This window comes from Hemiscyllium ocellatum, chromosome 31 (genome assembly GCF_020745735.1).
Source record: "Hemiscyllium ocellatum isolate sHemOce1 chromosome 31, sHemOce1.pat.X.cur, whole genome shotgun sequence".
Classification (NCBI taxonomy): Eukaryota; Metazoa; Chordata; class Chondrichthyes; order Orectolobiformes; family Hemiscylliidae; genus Hemiscyllium; species Hemiscyllium ocellatum.
Window position 1 is genome coordinate 12,384,653 of NC_083431.1, and position 21,329 is coordinate 12,405,981.

General features: G+C 40.3%; 1 protein-coding gene across 6 annotated transcripts in view; it reads right to left on the reverse strand.

Moving 5' to 3' along the window:
* Window positions 1–583: 583 nt before the first annotated feature.
* Window positions 584–21,329, reverse strand: part of nf1a (neurofibromin 1a) — a 323,930-nt gene continuing 303,184 nt past the window's right edge. For 3 of the 6 annotated variants that reach the window (XM_060848383.1, XM_060848385.1, XM_060848382.1), the window contains 8 exons: window positions 19,942–20,064; window positions 18,890–19,017; window positions 15,052–15,152; window positions 14,241–14,383; window positions 13,217–13,263; window positions 11,524–11,740; window positions 5,014–5,067; window positions 584–2,044 (listed from right to left, as the gene is read on the reverse strand). In XM_060848383.1, coding sequence (XP_060704366.1) covers window positions 1,902–2,044; window positions 5,014–5,067; window positions 11,524–11,740; window positions 13,217–13,263; window positions 14,241–14,383; window positions 15,052–15,152; window positions 18,890–19,017; window positions 19,942–20,064 — 956 coding nt within the window. In that variant the 3' untranslated portion in view covers window positions 584–1,901. The remainder of the gene's footprint in view (window positions 2,045–5,013; window positions 5,068–11,523; window positions 11,741–13,216; window positions 13,264–14,240; window positions 14,384–15,051; window positions 15,153–18,889; window positions 19,018–19,941; window positions 20,065–21,329) is intronic. The other 3 variants (XM_060848387.1, XM_060848386.1, XM_060848384.1) reach the window with 1 other exon arrangement.

Sequence of the window (21,329 nt, forward strand, 5' to 3'; positions counted from 1 at the left end):
TAGAACAAACACCTTTTAGAATAATCACTGTAAACCTCATACCTCACCAAAATATTGTACAGGAAACAGGTACTGACTAATGTCAATACAGTTGAAATGGTGTCATAATCACTGGGCTTTTTTTGCTTTATTCTTTTATGAGATATGGATATCATTTGCCAGGTCCAACTTTGTTGCCCATCCTGGGTGCTTTTGATTTGATTGTGTTACTCAAGCCATTTCAGAGAGCAGTTAAAAGTCAACTATATTGATATTGGTCGAGTCATATGTCAGCCAGATCAGCCAAAGGATGACACGTTTCCTTCCCCAAAGGTTAATTGTGAATCAAGTGGGTTTTTAGGACAATCGACAGTGGTTATGGCTTATCATTAGTCCAGTTCTTTTATGATTCCAGATTTTACTGGTACAATGACATCAGCACTATGCGAGCACTCTTGGTCCTACATCGGACCAAAACTTTGAGAAATTAAAATGGGACTATATGTTTAAAACTGTACTTTTGTCAAGGTAATTTAGCCAATAAGATCTGTAAGTAATAGTACACAGGTCTTTTTTGTCTCTTTTTAATGACATAAAATGCAACGGAAGGGAAGAGAGAAGTTAACATTACCGACACTAGAATAATCAAATTTTGTTATGTTATACATGTACAGCAACTAACTGCTTTACAAAAAGCAAAATAATACAATATATCATCACATGTATTTACAGTGTAGTAAATATACCTTTGTCAATTTTACACAAAAACTATTTACAGATAAACGTACTGCAGTTTAAAAAAAATCTGTGGCCAACACTAGCAGTGACTTCTTGCAATAAGGTCTGTTGCATAACATTGAGAGAAACACTTTTGATTTGTAGATCGTTTGTGCGTGTGCACATGTGTCAGAGACCCCAACCCAGAAACTAAATCCAGGAAAGTGACATCAGCCTCAGCTAGGCCTGGGTTAATCAGCATTCAACTGTGGATAGTATTGTCTCTAGGGCACCATTCTTAAGACCACACTGAAACGAATTGTTAATCGTACAAGATATTGTTGCTGTTTCATTTTTTGTAACACAATGGCTGCTACACAATTGTCCCTAAAGGAGTCACATTTGCTGAATACCACAAAATTAATACTAAGTTTCTGTTGTAATAATTATCTGTTTTGGCAAAGTTCTTGCATATCATATTTTTAATTCATAGTTTTTCCAGGACTGTAAACAAATATAAAAAAGACAACGTCTTTGTTATTTGCGGAATCAGTAAAATAAATGCAATGGTTATGTACAGTTTCTATGATTGCTGCAATGAACCTAACTTGTGTGTTAAATGTGCTTTAAACATGGTGGTTAGTTACGGTACCTACGGCTTAAAGGTTTCTTCTGTGGAATATAGGGAGATCTCCTCAGAGCAAAAATCACCAATGGATTTGATTCATTCCTACCCATTAAGCCACTTTGTAGATTGCTGAAAAGTGCACAAACAGCAAAGCACTTCTCATGATTATATAAAAGGCAAATAAGTTAGAACCATCCTTCCTGCAATTAATGGCTTCCATGTTTTTTTGACAACTATTAACAGTGTTGAGAAGAATTTCAGTGCCTTTTTCAATTCCTCAATCCCACCCCCAAACAAAGATGCCAGGTAACCAAATAAAAATATATGTTTCCTTTCGAAACTTCATATTCTCCAAACCAGGACAACTTTCTGGAAACACTGTGGAAAACACTGGTTACAAGAAAGAAAAAACGAAGTAGGTAGCAGGGGCAATTTTCAGTTGTTGTTGATCGTCAGGCAGCATATTATTTGATGTGGCAGGAACAGAAGCTTGTTCTTTCTTGAGGGTGGGGGAGGGGTAGGGGGGCTTCACCTCGGCAAAGTCCAACAAGATTTGATGGGTCAGTCCGAAAACACTTCATACGATCTTCTTAATGCTGGGGCGCTTGAAGCTGCCAGCACTACGCTGTTTCTGCACTTGGCTTGCAGAGCCATGGCGGATTCGCCCACTGTTGGTGTGTCCCGATGTAGGCGAAAGCTCCACATTCTCTTTATCAATTCCTGGAAAGTCGCAGAAATACACATGGCACAAGTTATTCACTTCAAAATAATGTTTCACCGGTTTTAAAAACTGCCCGACACCTGGTAGAATATCAAGGATATAGCAGCTACATGATTGTCAGTCAAATCCCTAGGACGTGTTAGCTGTATCTGTGTCCTCCTCCCTACAGATGGAAGATGACCATTAGGACATGTCGCCCAGAATTACATCTCAGCAGACATCACACCAAGGTGTGCTTCTTTACAAGTTCATACAAACGTCAAAATACAACTGTATTCCAGGGTGACGACACTCAGGCATTAACATGTGTGACACTGGTGTATGGGCAAACTGCCTGAATCCTGAGCTGTTAAAAATTCCACAGCTACAGGTCTTGCACCCTCCCTCTTGCACCCCTAAGATGCAAATTTACATCAAATCAGTTATGACACATACTGGCAATCCTCTGCTACTTAACTCAAGTACGGATTGCGCCCTCCCCAGCTGTGCTTGTAATGTTACATTTCACAGGGAATGTGGTACAGATTCGATAACATGGTGGAGTGATAAATCACCAAAATATGGACAATCCCCTGCTGTTTCTGGACTTCATAATCGAAAATAGCAGACTTAATATTTTTCACTCAAGATGGCAAGCTATTCGACTGTGGAGGGCTCATCACAATGTTCTCTCACACAATGTTTAATAATGGTCACTAACACTGACCAGAGGTTAAAATGATTTGCTGATTTGTCCCTTGCTGAGATCTGTTGATTTAAAGCTGAAGATGTTAGTCAAACGAGAGCAAGTTCTGTTGATTCAGCCATCTAATTTATTATTTTTTCGGAAGATTCCTGAAAGCTATTCTTGACATATTGGTCCAAAAGGATTGCTCGATAACACATCAAATGAAGTAGTCAGAAAATGTGATATTTTTGCAAAGTGTCGACATTTAGACCCACTGTTGGATGTGGGTTGGAATGTTTTTTTATATAAAGAAATCATCCTGTGCAGAAATGCTATGACACATCTCTAGGACAGGTAGACTTCAGTACAGGCCTTCTGGTCTAGAGGGGAGGACACCACCACTGGGGTAGGGAGATTGACGAGATATTCCTGCCACAAAGTGTTGAATTAACAGCCACTAATTCATTACTGTTCATTTTCCATTACTCAAAGAGGCTAAGTGCAACACAATAAGAAAATGAAAACCCACAGGCCTCTTGGGATGAGACAACACAGAACTTATTGCACGATTATCACCAATTCCACAGGTTGACAATGGGATGTTTTGGTTTTGTGCAGCAACACAGGTGGTGGCTTTGCAGCTAGACTACTCAAATGTTAAAATGACACCAAGACCACACAGAATGGTAACTGAACCTGAACCTAGATGAAATTGACAAGGAGCCTGCTTTTAGAAGCAGAATTGTTCTGATGTTTCTTGCATTCACGTTTTGGATGGGAATTGATCATACAGGACACCATCTAGGTAGATTAAAAGAACGTTTGCAAATGTGCAATGAACAGCCTAAAAATCGATGGGGTGGAGTCATCCTTTGTAAGAAGTTGCCCTGTGAGACCAGAACTGCGCAGATTACAAGCTTTACTTCCCTTCCTTTGGATTTGGTTTTGTCAGAGATGAGGGCAAACAGCATGTTGGTTAAGGCTATGGCCTTATCAATATCCATTTCTAATTTTTGTAATCTGAAACAAATATTTACATTTATTGCACAGATTTCAGAACACTGGATGTTTCAAACCACGTCACAGCCAACAAATCTTTTGGTCGCTGTTGTCATGTTGAAAATATGCCTTTATCATCTTATTTGTGTATCTTAATTCTCAGATTTGTTCCCTCTGCCTACTTAGTCTCTAAATACCTAAGCAAGCAGTCTCACCAACCTTCCTACCAATATGAACCACTTATACTCACTACATTGTATGTTATTCATCATTTATTTATCCATTCTGCAAACCTGCTTGCCTCTTCCTGTGTTTTGTTGCTGTCCTCCACATTTCCTATATCCCAGGCCTGAGAGATTAAAATAGTTCCTGGAATGATTGTAGCCATAAAGCCTGACCAATTAGGGCATGTACAGTATTTAATTTGTAACACCCCACTCCATACATACACACTTAAAGCACAGAGGTTAGCAGTTTATCATATTTCAGTAACACTGTTTAGGTCGAAATTATTTAACCACCAAATAATCTGACACACATCCTTCCAGAAGAAAAGGACTGAGCAGAAACAAAAAAAAAGCCAAGTGAAAACCCTTCAAATTGTACAGGGATTGGACGACACCCTTAAACATCAGAAGAAAAAACTATGTATAGTTCAAAAATGAAAATGTTGGGTTATTTGAATATTTTTAGATAGAGTTTTTGATTTAGACTATTTGTGCTACATCTATCCAAATCACAGGCTGAAGGCTATATAGTTTCTGTTTAGCTGTTTAAACAAAACTGCACATCAAAACAATGGCTGCAAAATAGCGATTCAAAGTGGATAATACGAGAAATATTCAGCAGCTATGGAGAGAGAAACATTTAATGTTTCGGGTTGGTGACACTTCACCAGGACTCTCAACTACATACATTATTTCCACAGATGCTGCCTGGCCTGAGTAATTCCAGCAGTTTCTGTTTTTAATAACAAGATTTCTAATCTCCTCAGTACAATGCATTTGAAAAACAGCAAAATGAAACGGGTCTTAATCCTGCATAAATGGTATTTGCAAAGGAACTCATTGTGAGACGCTTGTTGTAACATCTTATTTTTACTGCGGTTTCTAATCAGATTAGGAACCAAACACTACAGAGAAGAAAAATAAAAACAAACAAGCTTGGGTGGGCTTTCGAATCGATCACTCCACCCAACACCAAAATGGCATACTGGAAGTACATCAATGCAATCTAATCCTATAGGTCTGAGAGAGTTAATAAATGGTAGCACTTTATACAAAAATTAAAAAATAAAAGTACCTTTAGAATAGTGTGTCTGCATGAAAACTGCTGATTTAGAGCAAGGTAGAGAAGCTTCATGGAAACAAGGCGAGAGGGGGAAAAAACAAAGTGAATGGTGATGAGAATGAAAGAATATTTTGGACAAACATTAAAAATGTCACATCCTTTTGCCACCACTGACCAACCCAGAATATTTTTTATTAAAATTGCTATTCAGCTGAAAATCCGCAATGTGCTATGCCTGGACTATGTCGATGCAATGATAAAAGCTACTTGATTTGAAGCAGCAATATGAAAAACACAATAAATTGGTGTTCTATATTTCGAGGGAGAGTACCTCTCTCTTCACATTAGGCATGAGAGAGTTTGTGGCCACAGTGCAATTTAATTGGTTATTCACGTTCATTAAGGGCTGACATCCTGATCCACATTTGAAGTTGAGGCAAATTGAAACCTGGGGAGAAATGCTCACTGAAGATCAAACCAATTCTTCTCAATGAACACTCTCCAAACTTGCTAACCTTGTTCATGTCTTTGGGATGATCTCAACACACCTCTAGTTACCATTCATAACTTGAAGTTATCCAAAACCCTGCTGTCGGTATCTGAACTTGCACGGAGTCCTGTTTCTCTATATTCCCTGAGCTCAATATCTACACTGGTTCTCAGACAAGCAACACACTAGATTCTGAAAGTCTCTTGTTTTAATAGGTCTTCATGGCCTTGCCCTTTCCTACCTCTAATTGCTTCAAGTCCTGCAGCCTTCTAAGACAACTGCTCTCTAACTCACCACTGAAGCCACAGCCCCAATTTTAAATCTTCAGTTTCCTAGGCACCAAGCTCTGGAACGCCTGCCCAGCACCTCTCTACCCCCTTTTCCTTTAAGAGCTCATCGTTTAAGATGAGCTTTTTACGTACTAATTTCTTCAGATGCAATGGTGGGATTTGAACAGAGAGAATGAGCCTGGATTGCTGGATCCTTAGTTGTCGACATTTCCAACATATTTGTATTGCCCCACGGTTTCCTCCTTTAAGGCACTCCTTAAAACCAAACTCTCTGCAGAAAATCTGAAGGCATGGGATTGAGGGTGATTTCGCGATTTGGATCAGATTGGCTTGCTGAAAGATGATAGATGGTGGTGGTTGACGGGAAATGTTCATTCTGGAGTTCAGTTACTAGTGGTGTACCGCAAGGATCTGTTTTGGGGCCTCTGCTGTTTGTCATTTTTGTAAATTACCTAGATGAGGGTGTAGAAGGATGGGTTAGTAAATTTGTGGATTACACTAAGGTCGGTGGAGTTGTGGACAGTGCAGAAGGATGTTGCAGGTTACTGAGGGACTTAGATAAGCTGCAAAGCTGGGCTGAGAGGTGGCAAATGGAGTTTAAGGCGGAAAAGTGTGAGGTGATTCACTTTGGAAGGAGTAACAGGAATACAGAGTACTGGGCTAATGGTAAGATTCTTGGTAGTACACATGAGCAGAGAGATCCATGAAAGTTGCCACCCACGCTGATAGGGTTTTTAAGAAGGCATATGGCGTGTTAGCTTTTATTGGTAGAGGGATTGAGTTTCAGAGCCACAAAGTCATGTTGCAGCTGTACAAAACTCTAGTGCGGTTGCACTTGGAGTATTGTGTACAGTTCTGCTCGCCACATTAAAGCAAGGCTGTGGACACACTGAAAAGGGTGCAGAGGAGATTTACCAGGATGTTGCTTGGTATGGAGGGAAAGTCTTATGAGGAAAGGCTGAGGGACTTGGGTCTGTTCTCATTGGAAAGGCAGCAGCTAAGAGACATACAAGACGATCAGAGGATTAGATCGGGTGGACAGTGAGAGCCTTTTTTCTCAGATGGTGATGGCTAGCACAAGGTGACATAGCTTTAAATTGAGGGGTGATAGATATAGGACAGATGTCAGAGGTAGGTTCTTTACTTAGTGGTAAAAGCGTGGAATGCCCTGCTTGGAACAGTACTGGGCACGCCAACTTTAAGGGCATTTAAATGGTCAGTGGCTAAACATATGGATGATAATGGAATAATGTAGGTTAGATGGGCTTCAGATTAGCTTCACAGGTCAGCACAACATCGAGGGCTGAAGGGCCTGTACTGAGATGTAATGTTCTATGTTCTTTGACCAAGCTTGTGACCCCTGACTGAATGCGTATTTGTGCAGCTTGGTGTTTTTTTTCCCTTTCATAACTGTCCTGTGAAACCTCTTGGGACATTTTAATAAGAGGTTACCACACAAGTGATTGCGTTCCCAGCTGCAAGAGAGAGAGAGACAGAGAAAGAAAATGAGAGAAGGGAGGACAGAAGGAAGGAAGAGCAAGAATTACCACATAGGTAAATGGGATGGGCCATGAGTGTGGAATGAATTGGATAGCTCTTTCAAGAGCCAACATAGAGGGGGCAGGCTGAATGGCCTCCTATACAGTGCGGAAAGAAGCCCACTGGGTCCAAACTGACCGTCCAAAGAGTGGCCTACCCTCACACCATAACCCCACATTTAACATGGCCAACCCACCTAGCCTACACAGCTCTGGACAATATAGGGTCCTTTAGCATGGCCATCCACCTAACCAGCACACCTTTTGGATTATGGGAGGAATCAGGAACACCCGGGAGGAAACCCAGGCAGATGTCGGGAGAATGTGCAAACTCCAAGTAGACATTCACCCAAGACTGGAACTGAACCTGGGTCCCCGGCGCTGTGAGGCAGCAGTGCTAGCCACTGTGCCATGTAGGGTTCACTATTTCCACTGAAGGTGAAATGTGAAAGGCTGGCAAGGACAACATTTAGAAGTATTGGAGGTAACAAAAAGCACAGAAATGCATCAACAGCAGTGGGAAGGGGTCATCAATGGTGGTGGTTGATAGCATGGTATACAAGTGAAAGTTCAACTTTCTGGTCTCCTTTGTACACAGTGGAATCTTTAACCAATCGGATGTTAGGGGATTTGAAAGACAATTTTTAAACCATTTGAGTTTATTAATATTCCAATGCAAAGCTAAAAACAAAACACTTTTGCCAAACAGCATCAGCAACAGCAACAATGTGCCTGATATTTATCCTGCATTATAAATTCTCAAAGTTGAAGATGACATCCAAACCTTTCTGATATTCTGCACCTAATGTCACAAACTCCAATCTGTGTGTAATTGCTCAGTGACGGAAACAGAATAATGAAACTCAACACACAATATCTACGCAGCTGTGGAAACCCTCCCATCTGCAATCCTGTTTGCTCAAAAATAAATAAAGGCCCAACCCACAACTTACTTCCCTGTTCACCAATGAATATCGATAGCCCTTCCCATGCTGTCTACATCAAGGCTGAGATTATTCATTCCTCAATTGTATGATTTTCCACCAGAGTCCACTGGGTGGCAGACAGGTGCCCTGAATAACTTTTCCATTCTCAAACTTGGGATATCACATCAAAGGACCCTACAGCAAGAGGCCATTTAGCCCATCGCATCTCTGCCAGCACTTAAAAAATTCATCCAACTAATCTTACTCCCCTAACTCTTGCCTCATAGCCCTGCAATTTCTGCCAGGCAAGTACATATTTTAAAATTTATTAATCCACTAGTTCCACCAACCTACCAACGCAGCACATTTCAATAATCTGCTGTGCTGCAGGGAGTAAATTGACTCAGCACAAAATTGGAAATTAAACCTGGATGGTTCCATTTGTTTGCTTACTCAATGAAAATATTACCGCTCGACTATTGTTGGCTTTCCAGTTCTGGTCAGTGCATTTCAAAAAGGAAGAGATCACATTAAATAAAGGGGAGATTCATGTAGACTTCGCCAGGAATGGAGAAATCTTAGCTGAGGCTAAGTGAGGTTCCCAATGAGAAACAGAGTACTTTTGCTAATCACAAACAATTTATAAACATCACATCTGCTGTGAAAACAGATTTGGACTTGGTGAGAACTTGGGCTGGTTACTAATTACAATGAAGCTCAAATGTTTGTAAGGTAATAGACTTGTAGATCCACGTCGACAAAACATATTTACACTTTCCACGTAAACTGTCTCAAAACGGGTGTTGGAAGGGATTGAAAAACTTGGGAAATTAATTCAATGAATAGGAGATGCACTAAATATTAACTGAATAAGTTTTTTAAAAAAATGAACGTTTGAAGAAAGAACACCCAATAGTAAAGGTACGCTTGGAAATTAAATCTTAAGGTATGTGGGGGTGACAGGTTGAGTCAAGTGATTTGGTCGAGGATCACTCAGAGTGTGAGAAAGGACCAGTGGGGAAGGCTGATAACTACTCTGGATTCCACTGTAGTAAAGTAGCCACTGGCTGAATGACCCTGATAAATTTCTTTCACTTATATACTAATTAAAAATGTTGCACTACAGCCTATAAAAATGTAGTTCTTAGATAGCTAGATTTGAGACATTGTATATATACCACAAACGCATCTTACAATGAAGCATATTCTAGTGATAACCAATTGTTACTAATTAGAAACTACAGGCCATTTAAGGCATTACAGAATTCCTGTACAATAGTTTTCACTGGTACCAGTTATTTCCATCAACAGACGACCTCAAGTCGGGCATAGTTGGCGATTGTCTATATATTAGTCACAATGACAACAGCACATGCCTGAAAAGCTAATAGGGGTCAGACAACAGGCAAAACAAGAGAAAAATAACAGTGTATGCATAAATGAAAAAGGTCAGATTAATGCAAAAAAATGACATAATTCAAAATGAAACAATGTTGTCTAACGTCAGTTTAAGTTGACTAAAAAAATAGTAAACTAAAGAAAACATCATCTTTGGGAAATTTAGTTCTGAGTCTAACTTGGGAATGATTTGAGTTTCCTCTCCCAGATTTGCCAAGTTCAGATTAATCACAGGGCATGATTTGGTTACACCAGGTGAGAATTAACAAATGGCTCAGTCTAAAAATGACATTCTTGCAACTATACATGCAGCCCAACACTAGTTGGAGACTGACAGGCAAATTATAACTAATGGAACATCTTGTTCTGACACTTCAGGTGCGTTCTACCAAGGAGAATGAATTAGGTGTCACCTGGAAAGGTACTTAACCACCAGCATTTCAATTTCACCATTTGTTAAATGTTCATCAACAAAGAAAAGGCCATGCTACTTAAAACTGTACATGCGATCAGCATAAATAGAACACCACACTAGTTAGAAAAAATGAAAATCAATACGAAGATTATAAAGTATACAGTGTATCTACAGTGTACAGAACAACTTTGATTATCCAATCAATATTCGAATTTCAGATTATCCGAACAAGATCTCAAGGTCCTGGAGTTTGAGATCCGAAACCGGGCTCTGTCAGTATCTGCAGAAGCTCTTTCTAAGACAGACTGCCCACCAGTGAACTCAGCAACTTCTCCCCTGCTCTGCCTCTGTCATTTATTCTTACTGCTACATCCAACAGGAATGGTAACGAACTATAAGATCGTTTGTTGACATGTAGTTGTTTAAACAACCGAAGCATTTGATTTATAAATTACCCACTACTGCAGCGGCTAAGAAATTGTCCTTGATCTGAAAACAATGTATGTACCAAGATTTTTTGCAAAAAGATAATTATATACTTTCCATTACGCCAAATGTTATTTTGCAGTAACATTTTTACTGAGAGGTTTTCATTTCATAATGCTTTAAAATGCTGATAAACTATACAGTGTAAATACCCTCTAGCAGGAAAGGATTTTATAAATGGATCATAGCTCCACACATTCCAAATTTGTTCTCTGGTGCAATATTTTCACTCATTGTTTCTGGGGACATCTATTTTCAGTCATCGTCAACCAGTATTCCAAGAATAGACACAGGTACAATTGTTTGTGTTCAAACTGGGAAGAAAATTTCCAGCGATGCAGGACAAATTCAATTTAGCATCTCAGTACTTCTGATAAAAAAAAGCAGTTGCAGAAAGCTTACTGGAGCACACAGGGAGACCTTATACTCGTGTTGAGTACGTCATGTTGTGAAAGGGATGGGACTGCACTTGCAAATGTTCAGAGTTAGCGAGTAAGCTCCGATTCACTTTCGCATTTCTTTAAAATACTTCCATTTATTTCATTGAACAATTCAATCTATTTTCTCGTTTCAAAATTATCTACAATCATAAATGCCCTTGTTTTGATTTGATCAAGTTGACTGGTGTAACACACAAGTCGGTGCTTCTAGCGAAGGTTGCATGTCATGGGGTTCCATTTACACTTGAGAATGCTTCCTTTGTTTACGGTCACATCAGGTTACCCGAACACAACACTCCCATGGCCGTCTCATTCAGATAATCGAGGTTGTTCTGTAAATCGACCCCACCACATATACAAATGCAGAACTAATAAAACTACAAATCTTTAGCTTCACACAGGGAAACACTTGGAAGTTATGAATACAAAGACCATGCAATTGCTAATTATTTGATGACAAAAAACTGATTACCGTATCAGGCAACAAGTGGCCAATTGAAGATACGCTCAGGCAATGAACAAAGGAAAGCTTCACTCACCTGGAGAATGCTGGGTGGTTGCTAGTGAGGTCATGGAATTGGAGAGGTTTAAGTTGGCAGTAATACTAAGCTGGCTTTGGACAGGTGGTGGGTAGGGAGAGGTTGGTGTACGTAGAGATTCCTCAGTGGATTCTTCATCAATTCCAGGCAAATATGTGTCAATTAATGCATCCAGGAACTTCACAATCAGCTCTGCGTAGTCTGGAATCTGAGTTTGCTGTCCAACAGAATTAATACTTTAGTAATTACTTGTGGGTTAAGTGATCCAAAGAGGATGCAAATAATATCTGAAAAGGAACCTATCTACAAAGAAGCTCACATAAGATGATTTACAGTGTATGGGGAAGGCGACAAGGATAGTATTGTTTTGTCAGAACAATTCCTCCGTTGTAATCTGGGGTAAAGTAACAAATTAAAAACATTGAGTTTTGGAAGAAAACAAACTTCCGATACATCGTGTCTCCTTGTCTGGAGGCTGCTCAGGCGATGTCGCCCGATCCAAACACTTTCAAGAAATTTCAATGAATGCCATGGAAGAGAAGGTGAGGAATATGACCTGAATCAGCCTGGACAGAGTCACCTGACTCCAGGAAGGATTGCTGACTGAAAGTGATTCAATTAAATTCATAACCTCATGTAAACCAAAATCTTTAAAAGTAGATTGTATGGTCATTACCACATTACTGTGTGTAAACAGACTGCTGCAATTCTCACAATACAACAGTGATAGCAAAATTCACTAAGGTTTCTTAGACAGCACCTTCCAAATCCATGACCACTTAAATTTAGAAGGACCAGGGCAGCAGATACGTGGCAACACCATCACTTCCAAGTACCCCATCAAACCACTCACCATCCTGACTTGGAAATATATCACTGTTCCTTCAGTCGTGCTGGATCCTTCCGTAGCACCATTGTGCATATCACTTTACATAACGTTTGACAGCAGCCTACCTCCACTTCCTTAAGGGCAACTAAGGATGGGCAATAAAAGTTGGCCCAGCCAGCACAACCCCACATCTCACAAACAAATAAAAGAAACTTCCAAAGCAGTTCACTGGCTGTGAAAAGTTTTTGAACTTTTTCTGAAGTTCATTCATGGGATATGCGCAATGCTGGCTAGGCCAGCATTTATTGCCCATCCCTAACTACCCAGACAGCAGTTGGGTCAACCACATTGCTGGGGGTCTGCAGTCACGTGTAGGCCAGAACAGGTAAAGCGAAGAGCACCTTAACAGTTTCCCAATATACCAATTCCCTTCCCAAAAGGGAATTGGTGAACTTTAAGGGTTTTTCCTGACCATTGACAATTGATTCATGGTTATCATTAGACTCTTAATTCCAAATTTTTAAAAAACGAATTCAAATTCCATCATCTGTCATGATAGGACTCAAACTCGAGTCTCCAGAACACTATCTGGATCTCTGGATTAATAGCCCAATGATAATACCACTAGGCCATTGCCTCCCCTAGATCTTGAGATCTTGAAAAATATCTAGATATAAGTATTACTATTAAAATATGTAAATATCCCTTTCATCGCATTTCTTTCAAAACCATTCCCACCGCACTGAAAATGCTAAGCTGAAGAAGCTGAGATATCAATTTATAAATGTAGTCACTGACATACCAGGCATCATTCAGAATGAAGGCAAATTAAATAACAGAATGCTTCAGGAGCTTGACTCTCACCTTGGAAAATGACCCAGCAAATCTCCAAAGTCCATTGAAACCAAAACCTGAAATTTGGATGTTGGAGAAAAACGAGTGTTAAAATGAAGTCTTAACAATTGAAAAGATACCTAAAATCAAACTGCATCCTGGAACAGAGTGCTTGGTGATACTTCAATAACCTTGTGGATTCAAACAATATTCCTGCTGGTTCAGATAAACTGCAAGGAATAAATGCTGAACATCTCAAATTATTTGTGGCATTAAATTATGCTTAAATTATTGTTGTCATGTACCAACTGATTTAAATTTGCACAAAAAATTAAAATTACATAATGCTCAGGGCTCTATTCTTTTTTCTAAGAAAGATTCTGAAATTGGCTACCCATGGTTTACGGCTTAGCCCACAAAAAATTTAACGTCTTCAGGTGCTCCTCAAAGCTCTCTTGCACTGCAGTCTTCTATAGTGATCAAATTTAAAGCCACCAATCTCCCACATTAGAGTAAATTTTCCTAGTTGCATATCTCCAATTCCTTCCCAATCAGAATTAATTTGTTCAATTGGTGCCAGTTTGCACTGAAATCAGGTCAATTTGATTCTCTCTCTATAACCAGTGATAACACCTGAAATAAGACACCAGTAGTGAACAGAAATCAAATGGGCCTCAAATGAGTCAGGGCTGGATTGGATTCCAGAAACTTGAGGTGAAATTCCACTGAGTCATGCTTTGCCATAATAAGGTGAATGACACCTGTCATAAGACTTGCCGCCGCAGCCTCAAGTTAAGATACTTTCTCACAAAGTTGCTGAGAGATTCATAAATGGCATGAGAAGGGAATAAGGGCATATAATGAAGTTCCTAACTAGACTTCCTTTTGCTGTACCACTGATACATGGTTCATGTTATTAGCCTCATTGCTGTTTGCAAGATGAAAGGCTGGTGCAGCGTGTCCCCTTATTGTACCCAGACCCTCACATTGGCATTGGTACCCCTGTTAAACCAAAATGTTACATTAAAAAACTCAAGTTGGAAAGTGCACTTACTTTGCAAATATGATGGCTGGTACTGTGGTGGAGACTCCTCATGGTACACTACACTCTGCACGATCCCATGGATTGGATTTAACAGGTTGGGATCTTGGCACAGTGACAATAAGGTATTAATTTTCGAATCCAGTAAATTGTGCCTAGGTTTACAGAGAAAACACACAAAACACCAAATCAAAACTGCATGATGATCTTGAAAACTATTGGTGAACCTTTCACTTCATGAAGTTTCCTTTTTAGAAAGCCAAGCTTGTTTCATGACATTTTCACCATATCAATCAGCACTTGTGGGAAGTGTCATTCCGAAATAGCGGAATGCAAAATCGGAATCAAAAAGGCAATAAGGTACAGAGAGAGTTGAATCAAATTCAGTAACTGCGCAATAGAGGAAAAGGGCAGCAGAGGAATTTCACAGCTGTCAGCTCTACAGCAAGGCGATAGAGGTAGCTGCCTGTTAGACTACATAAGGAGGAAATAATTTTCCTGAATCTCTAAAGGAAGCATTGAAGAGAATACACCTCATGCCAATAAACTCCAACCAAAGTAGAATGACTGACTAGGATGTTAAAGATTTAGTTTCTCATGAAGATAAAGATCATTTCTACATTTTAACTCAATTGAACAGCCTTCTTGAACTAGACCCGAGGCCATTTTCTCATTAATACAAGAAGTTAGACTTCCATGACGTGATGGTGCGGACAGACATGCACACTAAGAAGCTATTACATCTCTTTCAATTTCTAAAAATCTGAATTTGGTCAAAGACATCGCTCTTCAAAAGACAGAGGTAAGTGAAAGACGAACTTACACAACTGGAAACACTTTAGGGAAGACAACGCTGGCTTCAGCTAAATACTCATACAAGATCCGTTGATCAAACTCATCTGTAGTGTGTTTCACCAATGTGGCCTTTGAGAAGAATACAAACTTGTTAGTCTGTTGCAATGGATTTCTATATTTTTCAGATACAAAAATAAATGAAGCCAGTCAAGTGATAGTCAAGAAATGCACAGTTCCAAAACAAGCCACTGGGTGGTGCAACCATAATACACAATCTTCAAATTAGTATTCCAGAAACCCAATAATGTTGTGCCTTGGGTGGTGCCAAGTCACTGTAATTAAACCTATCCTGCACTAAGAAGAAAGTGAGGACAGCAGGTGATCAGAGTCAAAAAGGTGCGGTGCTGGAAAAGTACAGCTGGTTAGGCAGCATCCGAGGAGCAGGAGAGTCGATGTTTCAAGCATAAGCTCTTCATCAGGAATGTGGCGGGGTAGGCCAGGAGGGTGAAAAAGAGAGGAAGGTAGCCAGGAATGCGATAGGTACGTGATGGTGACAGGTCAGAGTGGAAGGTGGAGCGGATAGGTGGGAAGGAAGATGGAGAGCAGTGCCGAGTTGGAGGGTTGGATCTGAGATTAGGTGGGGGGGTGGGGAGATGAGGAAACTGGTAAAATCAACATTGATCCCATGTGGTTGGAGGGTCCCAGGGCGGAAGGTGAGGTGTTCTTCCTCCAGACATTGGGTGGCTAGAATTTGGCAGTGGAGGTGACCCAGGACTTGCATGTTCTTGGTGGAGTGGGAGGGGGAATTGAAGTGTTTAGCCACAGAATGGTGGGGTTGATTGTGTCCTGGAGATGTGATAAACGTACTTGCTCACGAGTGGTGAGCATGATAACAAACGGCATTGCAGAGCAACAGATCTTCATAATGAAACTTAATTTGAAAGTTTTACTTGGTATTAATATAAGACCAGCCTGTTACAGAAGAAAATGGAGATGTTTTTGTACATACCAAAAGCAAGACCATAGTTTAAAAACCCAAATGGATCCCTCGATTTTGTATATAGAGGCAGGGAGCACAAAAGCCGAACAAGTGATGATGAACGTGTAACAAAACAAGTTCCACCTCAACTGGACTACTGCCTTCATTTCTCAGCAGTACATTTTAGGGAAGATGTGAAGGTTTCAGATTGGCTGCACAAAAGGTTTACCGAAAAGGCAACAGGAACAGGAGGCACAGTGGTTAGCACTGCTGCCTCACAGCGCCAGAGACCCGGGTTCAATTTCCACCTCGGCCAACTGCCTGTGTAGAGTTTGCACATTCTTCCCATGTCTGCGTGGTTTTCCTCTGGGTGCTCTGGTTTCCTCCCACAGTCCAAAGATGTGCAGGTTAGGTGAATTGGCCATGCTAAATTGCCCATAGTGTAGGTGAAGGGATAAATGTAGTGGAATGGGTGGGTTGCTCTTCAGAGGGTGGGTGTGGACTTGTTGGGCTGAAGGGTCTGTTTCCACACTAAGTAATCTAATCTAAAAATTTCCCTGATGAGGACAGTGTAAAGGAGTGGGATTGTTCTCTTGGAGAAGAGAAGGTTGAAAGGAGATTTGACATAAGTAGTCACAAACAAAGTGAACTGGACAACTATCTGAAGATAAAAAGACTTGCAGCCTTATGGGTAAAGAGTAGGGGCAAGAAATTAACAGGATTAATCTTGCAAAGTGCTAACAGAGACATGAAGGGTGATTGGAATTCTGGGGTTCATTTCAACATACTACTATAGAGGACATCTGAGCACAACATAGACTCATCAGAAAATAACCACAAGTCTAAGAATTAAAATGGAGAGATTAAACAAACTAAGTTAAACTTCCATGGAATATAGCAGGATAAGTAGGGATTTTTTTTTACAGCTTCGGAAGTCAGTGTTAGCACACACAGAGCAAAGCTTTGCCACTAGTGAGCTAGTTTAATTCATAAAGGAGACAGAAGTTAGTCGTAGAGATGTTGAGCAAGGAAAGAGACCATTCAGTCCAACTCGTTCACGATGACCAGATATCCCAACCCAACCTAGTCCCACTTGCCAGCAACCGGCCCATATCCCTCTATACCTTCCTATTCATAAACCCATCCAGATGCCTTTTAAATGCTGTAATTGTACCAGCCCGCACCACTTCCTCCGGCAGCTCATCCCATACATGCACCACCCTGTGTGAAAAAGTTGCCCCTTAGGTCCCTTTTAAGTTTTTCCTTCACTCATCCAAAACCAAGCCATCTAAGTTCTGGATTCCCTCAACCTTGCCCCTCATGATTTTATAAACCTCTGTAAGGTCACCTCTCAGCCTTCGATGCTCCAGGGGAGACAGCCCAGCCTATTTGAGCCTCTATCGCTCAAACCCTCCAACCCTTGCAACATGCTTAAATATCTTTTCTGAACCCTCTCAAGTTTCACAACATCATTCTGATAGAAGGTAGATCATAATTGCACGCAATATTCCAAAGTGGACTAACCAATGTACTGTTCAGCCACAACTCCTGTACTAAATGCTCTAACCAATGAAGGAAAACATACCAAACGCCTTCTTCACTAGCCTATCTACCTGCAACTCTACTTTCAAGTTAAGAAACACTTACACAAAACGTAAAAGTTTTGAACTCTCTTCCACAAAGCAGAGAGTGTGCAGGTTCAATCAATAATTTCAAATCCGAAATGGGTATTAAGGGATATGGAATCAAGGCAGCTGACACTGAACAGTGAAATATTTGAGGGGCTGGAAGTTATGTTCTGTCATTATGTTCTTGCGAGAGGTTGGTTATGGGTAAGTTGATCTTCTGAGCTGCAAATCTGAACAGCCGCTCTAAGGAAACTCTTCAATCTAATGAAAACTTGAGAACAATAGCAGAAAGGAGAAAATATTAGAAGAGAGTATACGGGTATTGCGTATATGGAAGTGAGAAGTGCTCACCACAAATGGTTACTGATGTAGAGATTGAACAGTATTTTAAGGTGAACTGGATAATTATTTGAAAAAACAATATAAAGGCATAAGATAAAGACAATGGGGACTAATTCACACCCAATGGACTGAATGACCTATTTCTTTGACAAAGCATTAAGTGGAAAGCAGCCTTCTCCCACAGGAAGCAAGGAGGAAAATTACGGTTGGGATGGAGGGACGTAGGAGGTAGTTACTTCTCGGCTCATGCGCTGTTTCAATAGTTGGCTTTAAAACAACTAAATGCTGCTTAACAGCATAGCCATGACAAAAGATAATAGAATGGGAGTTTAATCATGAAATATAATAAGATTAAACTCACTGTTTCACTTGCCCTTAGGAAGTACAAAAATCTAATTTACCACATAGCCCAACTGTACTTGACAAATTCAAAATGGAGTCCAAACAACGCGCACAGTTGTCACTTGGCCAGTCAAGTCAGAATGTTGCAAGGTATGGAAGGTTTCAGTTATAAAGACAGACTGGATAGGCGGGGACTTTTTTTTTTAGAGCATAGCAAGTTGTGAGGTGACCTTATAGAGGTTTATAAAATTAGGAGCGATATAGATAGGGTTAATCATGGCTGTCCTTTCCCTAGGATGGTGGATTTCAAGACTAGGGGCATATGGTTTAGGTTGATATAGATTAATTTTCCTCAAGTGCCAGTTTCCTTTTGTAATATCATCTGCGCTTTCGCTATGCATTGTGGACAGTGGGGTCTAGGTCTTTATGATTTGCTGTTTAAAAGGGTTCTTCCTCATATCCCTTGTGTTTCTTGACCAGAATAGAAAACCGTAAACCTATGTCCTGTCATAAAGATATGAAATGAACATAGAGGCCACCAAAAATGTTGGACGTTAACTACAAGCTATACATACCAGCACAGTAAGCAGCAAAGCTTGGATTTTTGTGTCGGTGAGGACCTCTTCATCCAGAAGCACGTTGGATTCAGACACTGAGACCTTGCGGAGGTGAGGGTGCTGCTGCGAGGATATCCGCTGCGTTTCTAAATTGGGAGAAATGGCAACAGATATTGCATTAAATTCATCGCCATGTAACCATGAGCAAGTGAGTTCAGGTGAATTTCATCTCCCATTTTTGGCATGCCCAAGAATAAAAGGTATCACGGAATTACAAAAATGTTATGGTGCAGAAGAAGCCATTTGGCCCAACATTTCTGCACCAGAAAACATGAGAGATTAGTGGAATGATTAAAACTCAAAAGCAGTTACATTTATGAAAATAAAAAAAGAATTCAGTGTTATTATATCAGATGTGAACTTATACACTGCAACTGTGTCAAGATATTAGGTTTAATCCCCATCTTGTGCATGATCCTGGGTGAGTGAGAGGAAAATTCTCAAGAGTTCCCTGCTCCTAGTTGCTATCCACTACAAATTCCAACAGCTAAGGATGTGATCATGCTGGACAATAATGCTGAGTTCAAAGATCTCATTAAAGTTCACTGCCCACTGTGCAAAACAGGTCTGTTGGATGAGACAGTTGAATACCTGGACTCATTGAATAATACCTAGGAAGGCAAAATGAGAAAAACAGGGCAAGCATAACAGAAGATTAAACTATCTGTGAAATGCCCAAAGTACACAGTGGTGTAGAATGGGTCACTTGGAGTGGAGAGCTGAAGCAGGGTTGAGGGAGTATTGCACTACTTTTCAAAAATGGACCAGGGGGAGTGCTTGATTCTGACAATGGAAAGTGCTCTATTGCCTAATACCAATAGGTAATAGTAATAAGAACACAATGCATTGCAAGTCAGAACACGTTTTGTATAAAAAGTTACATAATTAAAATCAGCTTGCATTTAGGGGAACTACAAGATAGAAAACTGGAACCTGCTCATTAATAACACAGGTTAGTGAGGCAGAGAACTCAAACAGGATAGAAATAAAATGAAAAGTCTGCTACTTACCCATCTCAAAGTCATGCTCTGCCACTCGTCTCATTTTGGGTGGAGTTGTAATCCCTGATTCTATTTCCTGTCTCTTTGGTGCTTTGCTGTCTGAAATCAAGTGGTCAAAACTTTTTCTTGTACCTGTAAAACACAAAAACACTCAGACCTGTACGTTGTAAAGTGCCACAATTCTGGGTAAGAAAACTTAATCAGTAGTGTAAGAATACAGGCAAACCCTTGGCAGGGCCATTCTAAGAGAATGGGCATTCAGTATAGCAGCTGGGCCAGTATATATTCCTAATCAGTATAAAAGATAACCTGCTTTTGGGAACATGTTGTACAAAAATGGGATGCCTAGTTTCAGATTACTCAACACAGAGCAGTGATTACGCTCCCAAAGTGATTTGTGGATATAAACCACTCTTGGGATGTTTTAAGGTTGTGTAAGGCACCACTTAAAGGTGAATCTTTTTCCTTTCCTTCCAACAGTGCAGGGGTGAAAGTTCAAAGCAACACTCCATGCTGCTTTCAGAGGCTGCTTTGAAATTGAAAATATATATCATTTTAAAACCCAAATGAAGAATTGAGTGCAATAGATTGAGAGGAGGGACAATATAATCTGCAGCACTGTTATAGAGCCAGAGGCACACAGCAGTTTGGTGACTGATTTTCACCTATGCAGCTCATCCTCCCGATTCCAAGCCTCACCGTGATGTTTCCTCTTTTACTGAAACTATTTTATTCAGCATCTTACTCCTCTCTGCCAGTAGATCAATGCAGCTCTACAATACATCAATTTGTGAAACTGAAGTCCCTCTCACAAAGGACAGCTAAGCCCTGCAAAGTAAATCCTTTAGTTTAATTGCTGGCTCCTTGGTTCTTTTGCTGCATAGTATTCACCAAAAAATAGCACGCTTTTTGGCACAACTGGCCCATATTGGTGTCTATGCTCCAATACTGCTACTGAATAGTTATGGAGTGTGGGAATGATGCATTTAAATGTGTCACTGTACATGAGTAGCAATTTAATGGCTCACTTCTACATGGGGATTTCTGAGATACTGCACTGCTGGGCAATAAATGGGTACTATTGCTTTCAACCACATTTCATCGAACACCTAACTGCAGATGCATTTAATTCCTCTGTCCTGAACATTTGCTACAGCAGCGTTGCTTGGCAAGACATATAGATGACAAGAACAAAGTGTGCGTTTTGCTGCAATAAATAGCACCACAGAGATACAGGAAGAAAATTCATATTTTGGATGGCCACTGCAGGAGGGGGAAATCACTGCAGAGAGTGGAGGAATGGGTCTGAGAACCATACAGTGAGGTAGGAAATAAAGAGGCGTTCAGTTAGGGGCTGGTGGTGGGAAGGTGCTCGTGATATTTGGAGGACATCTGTC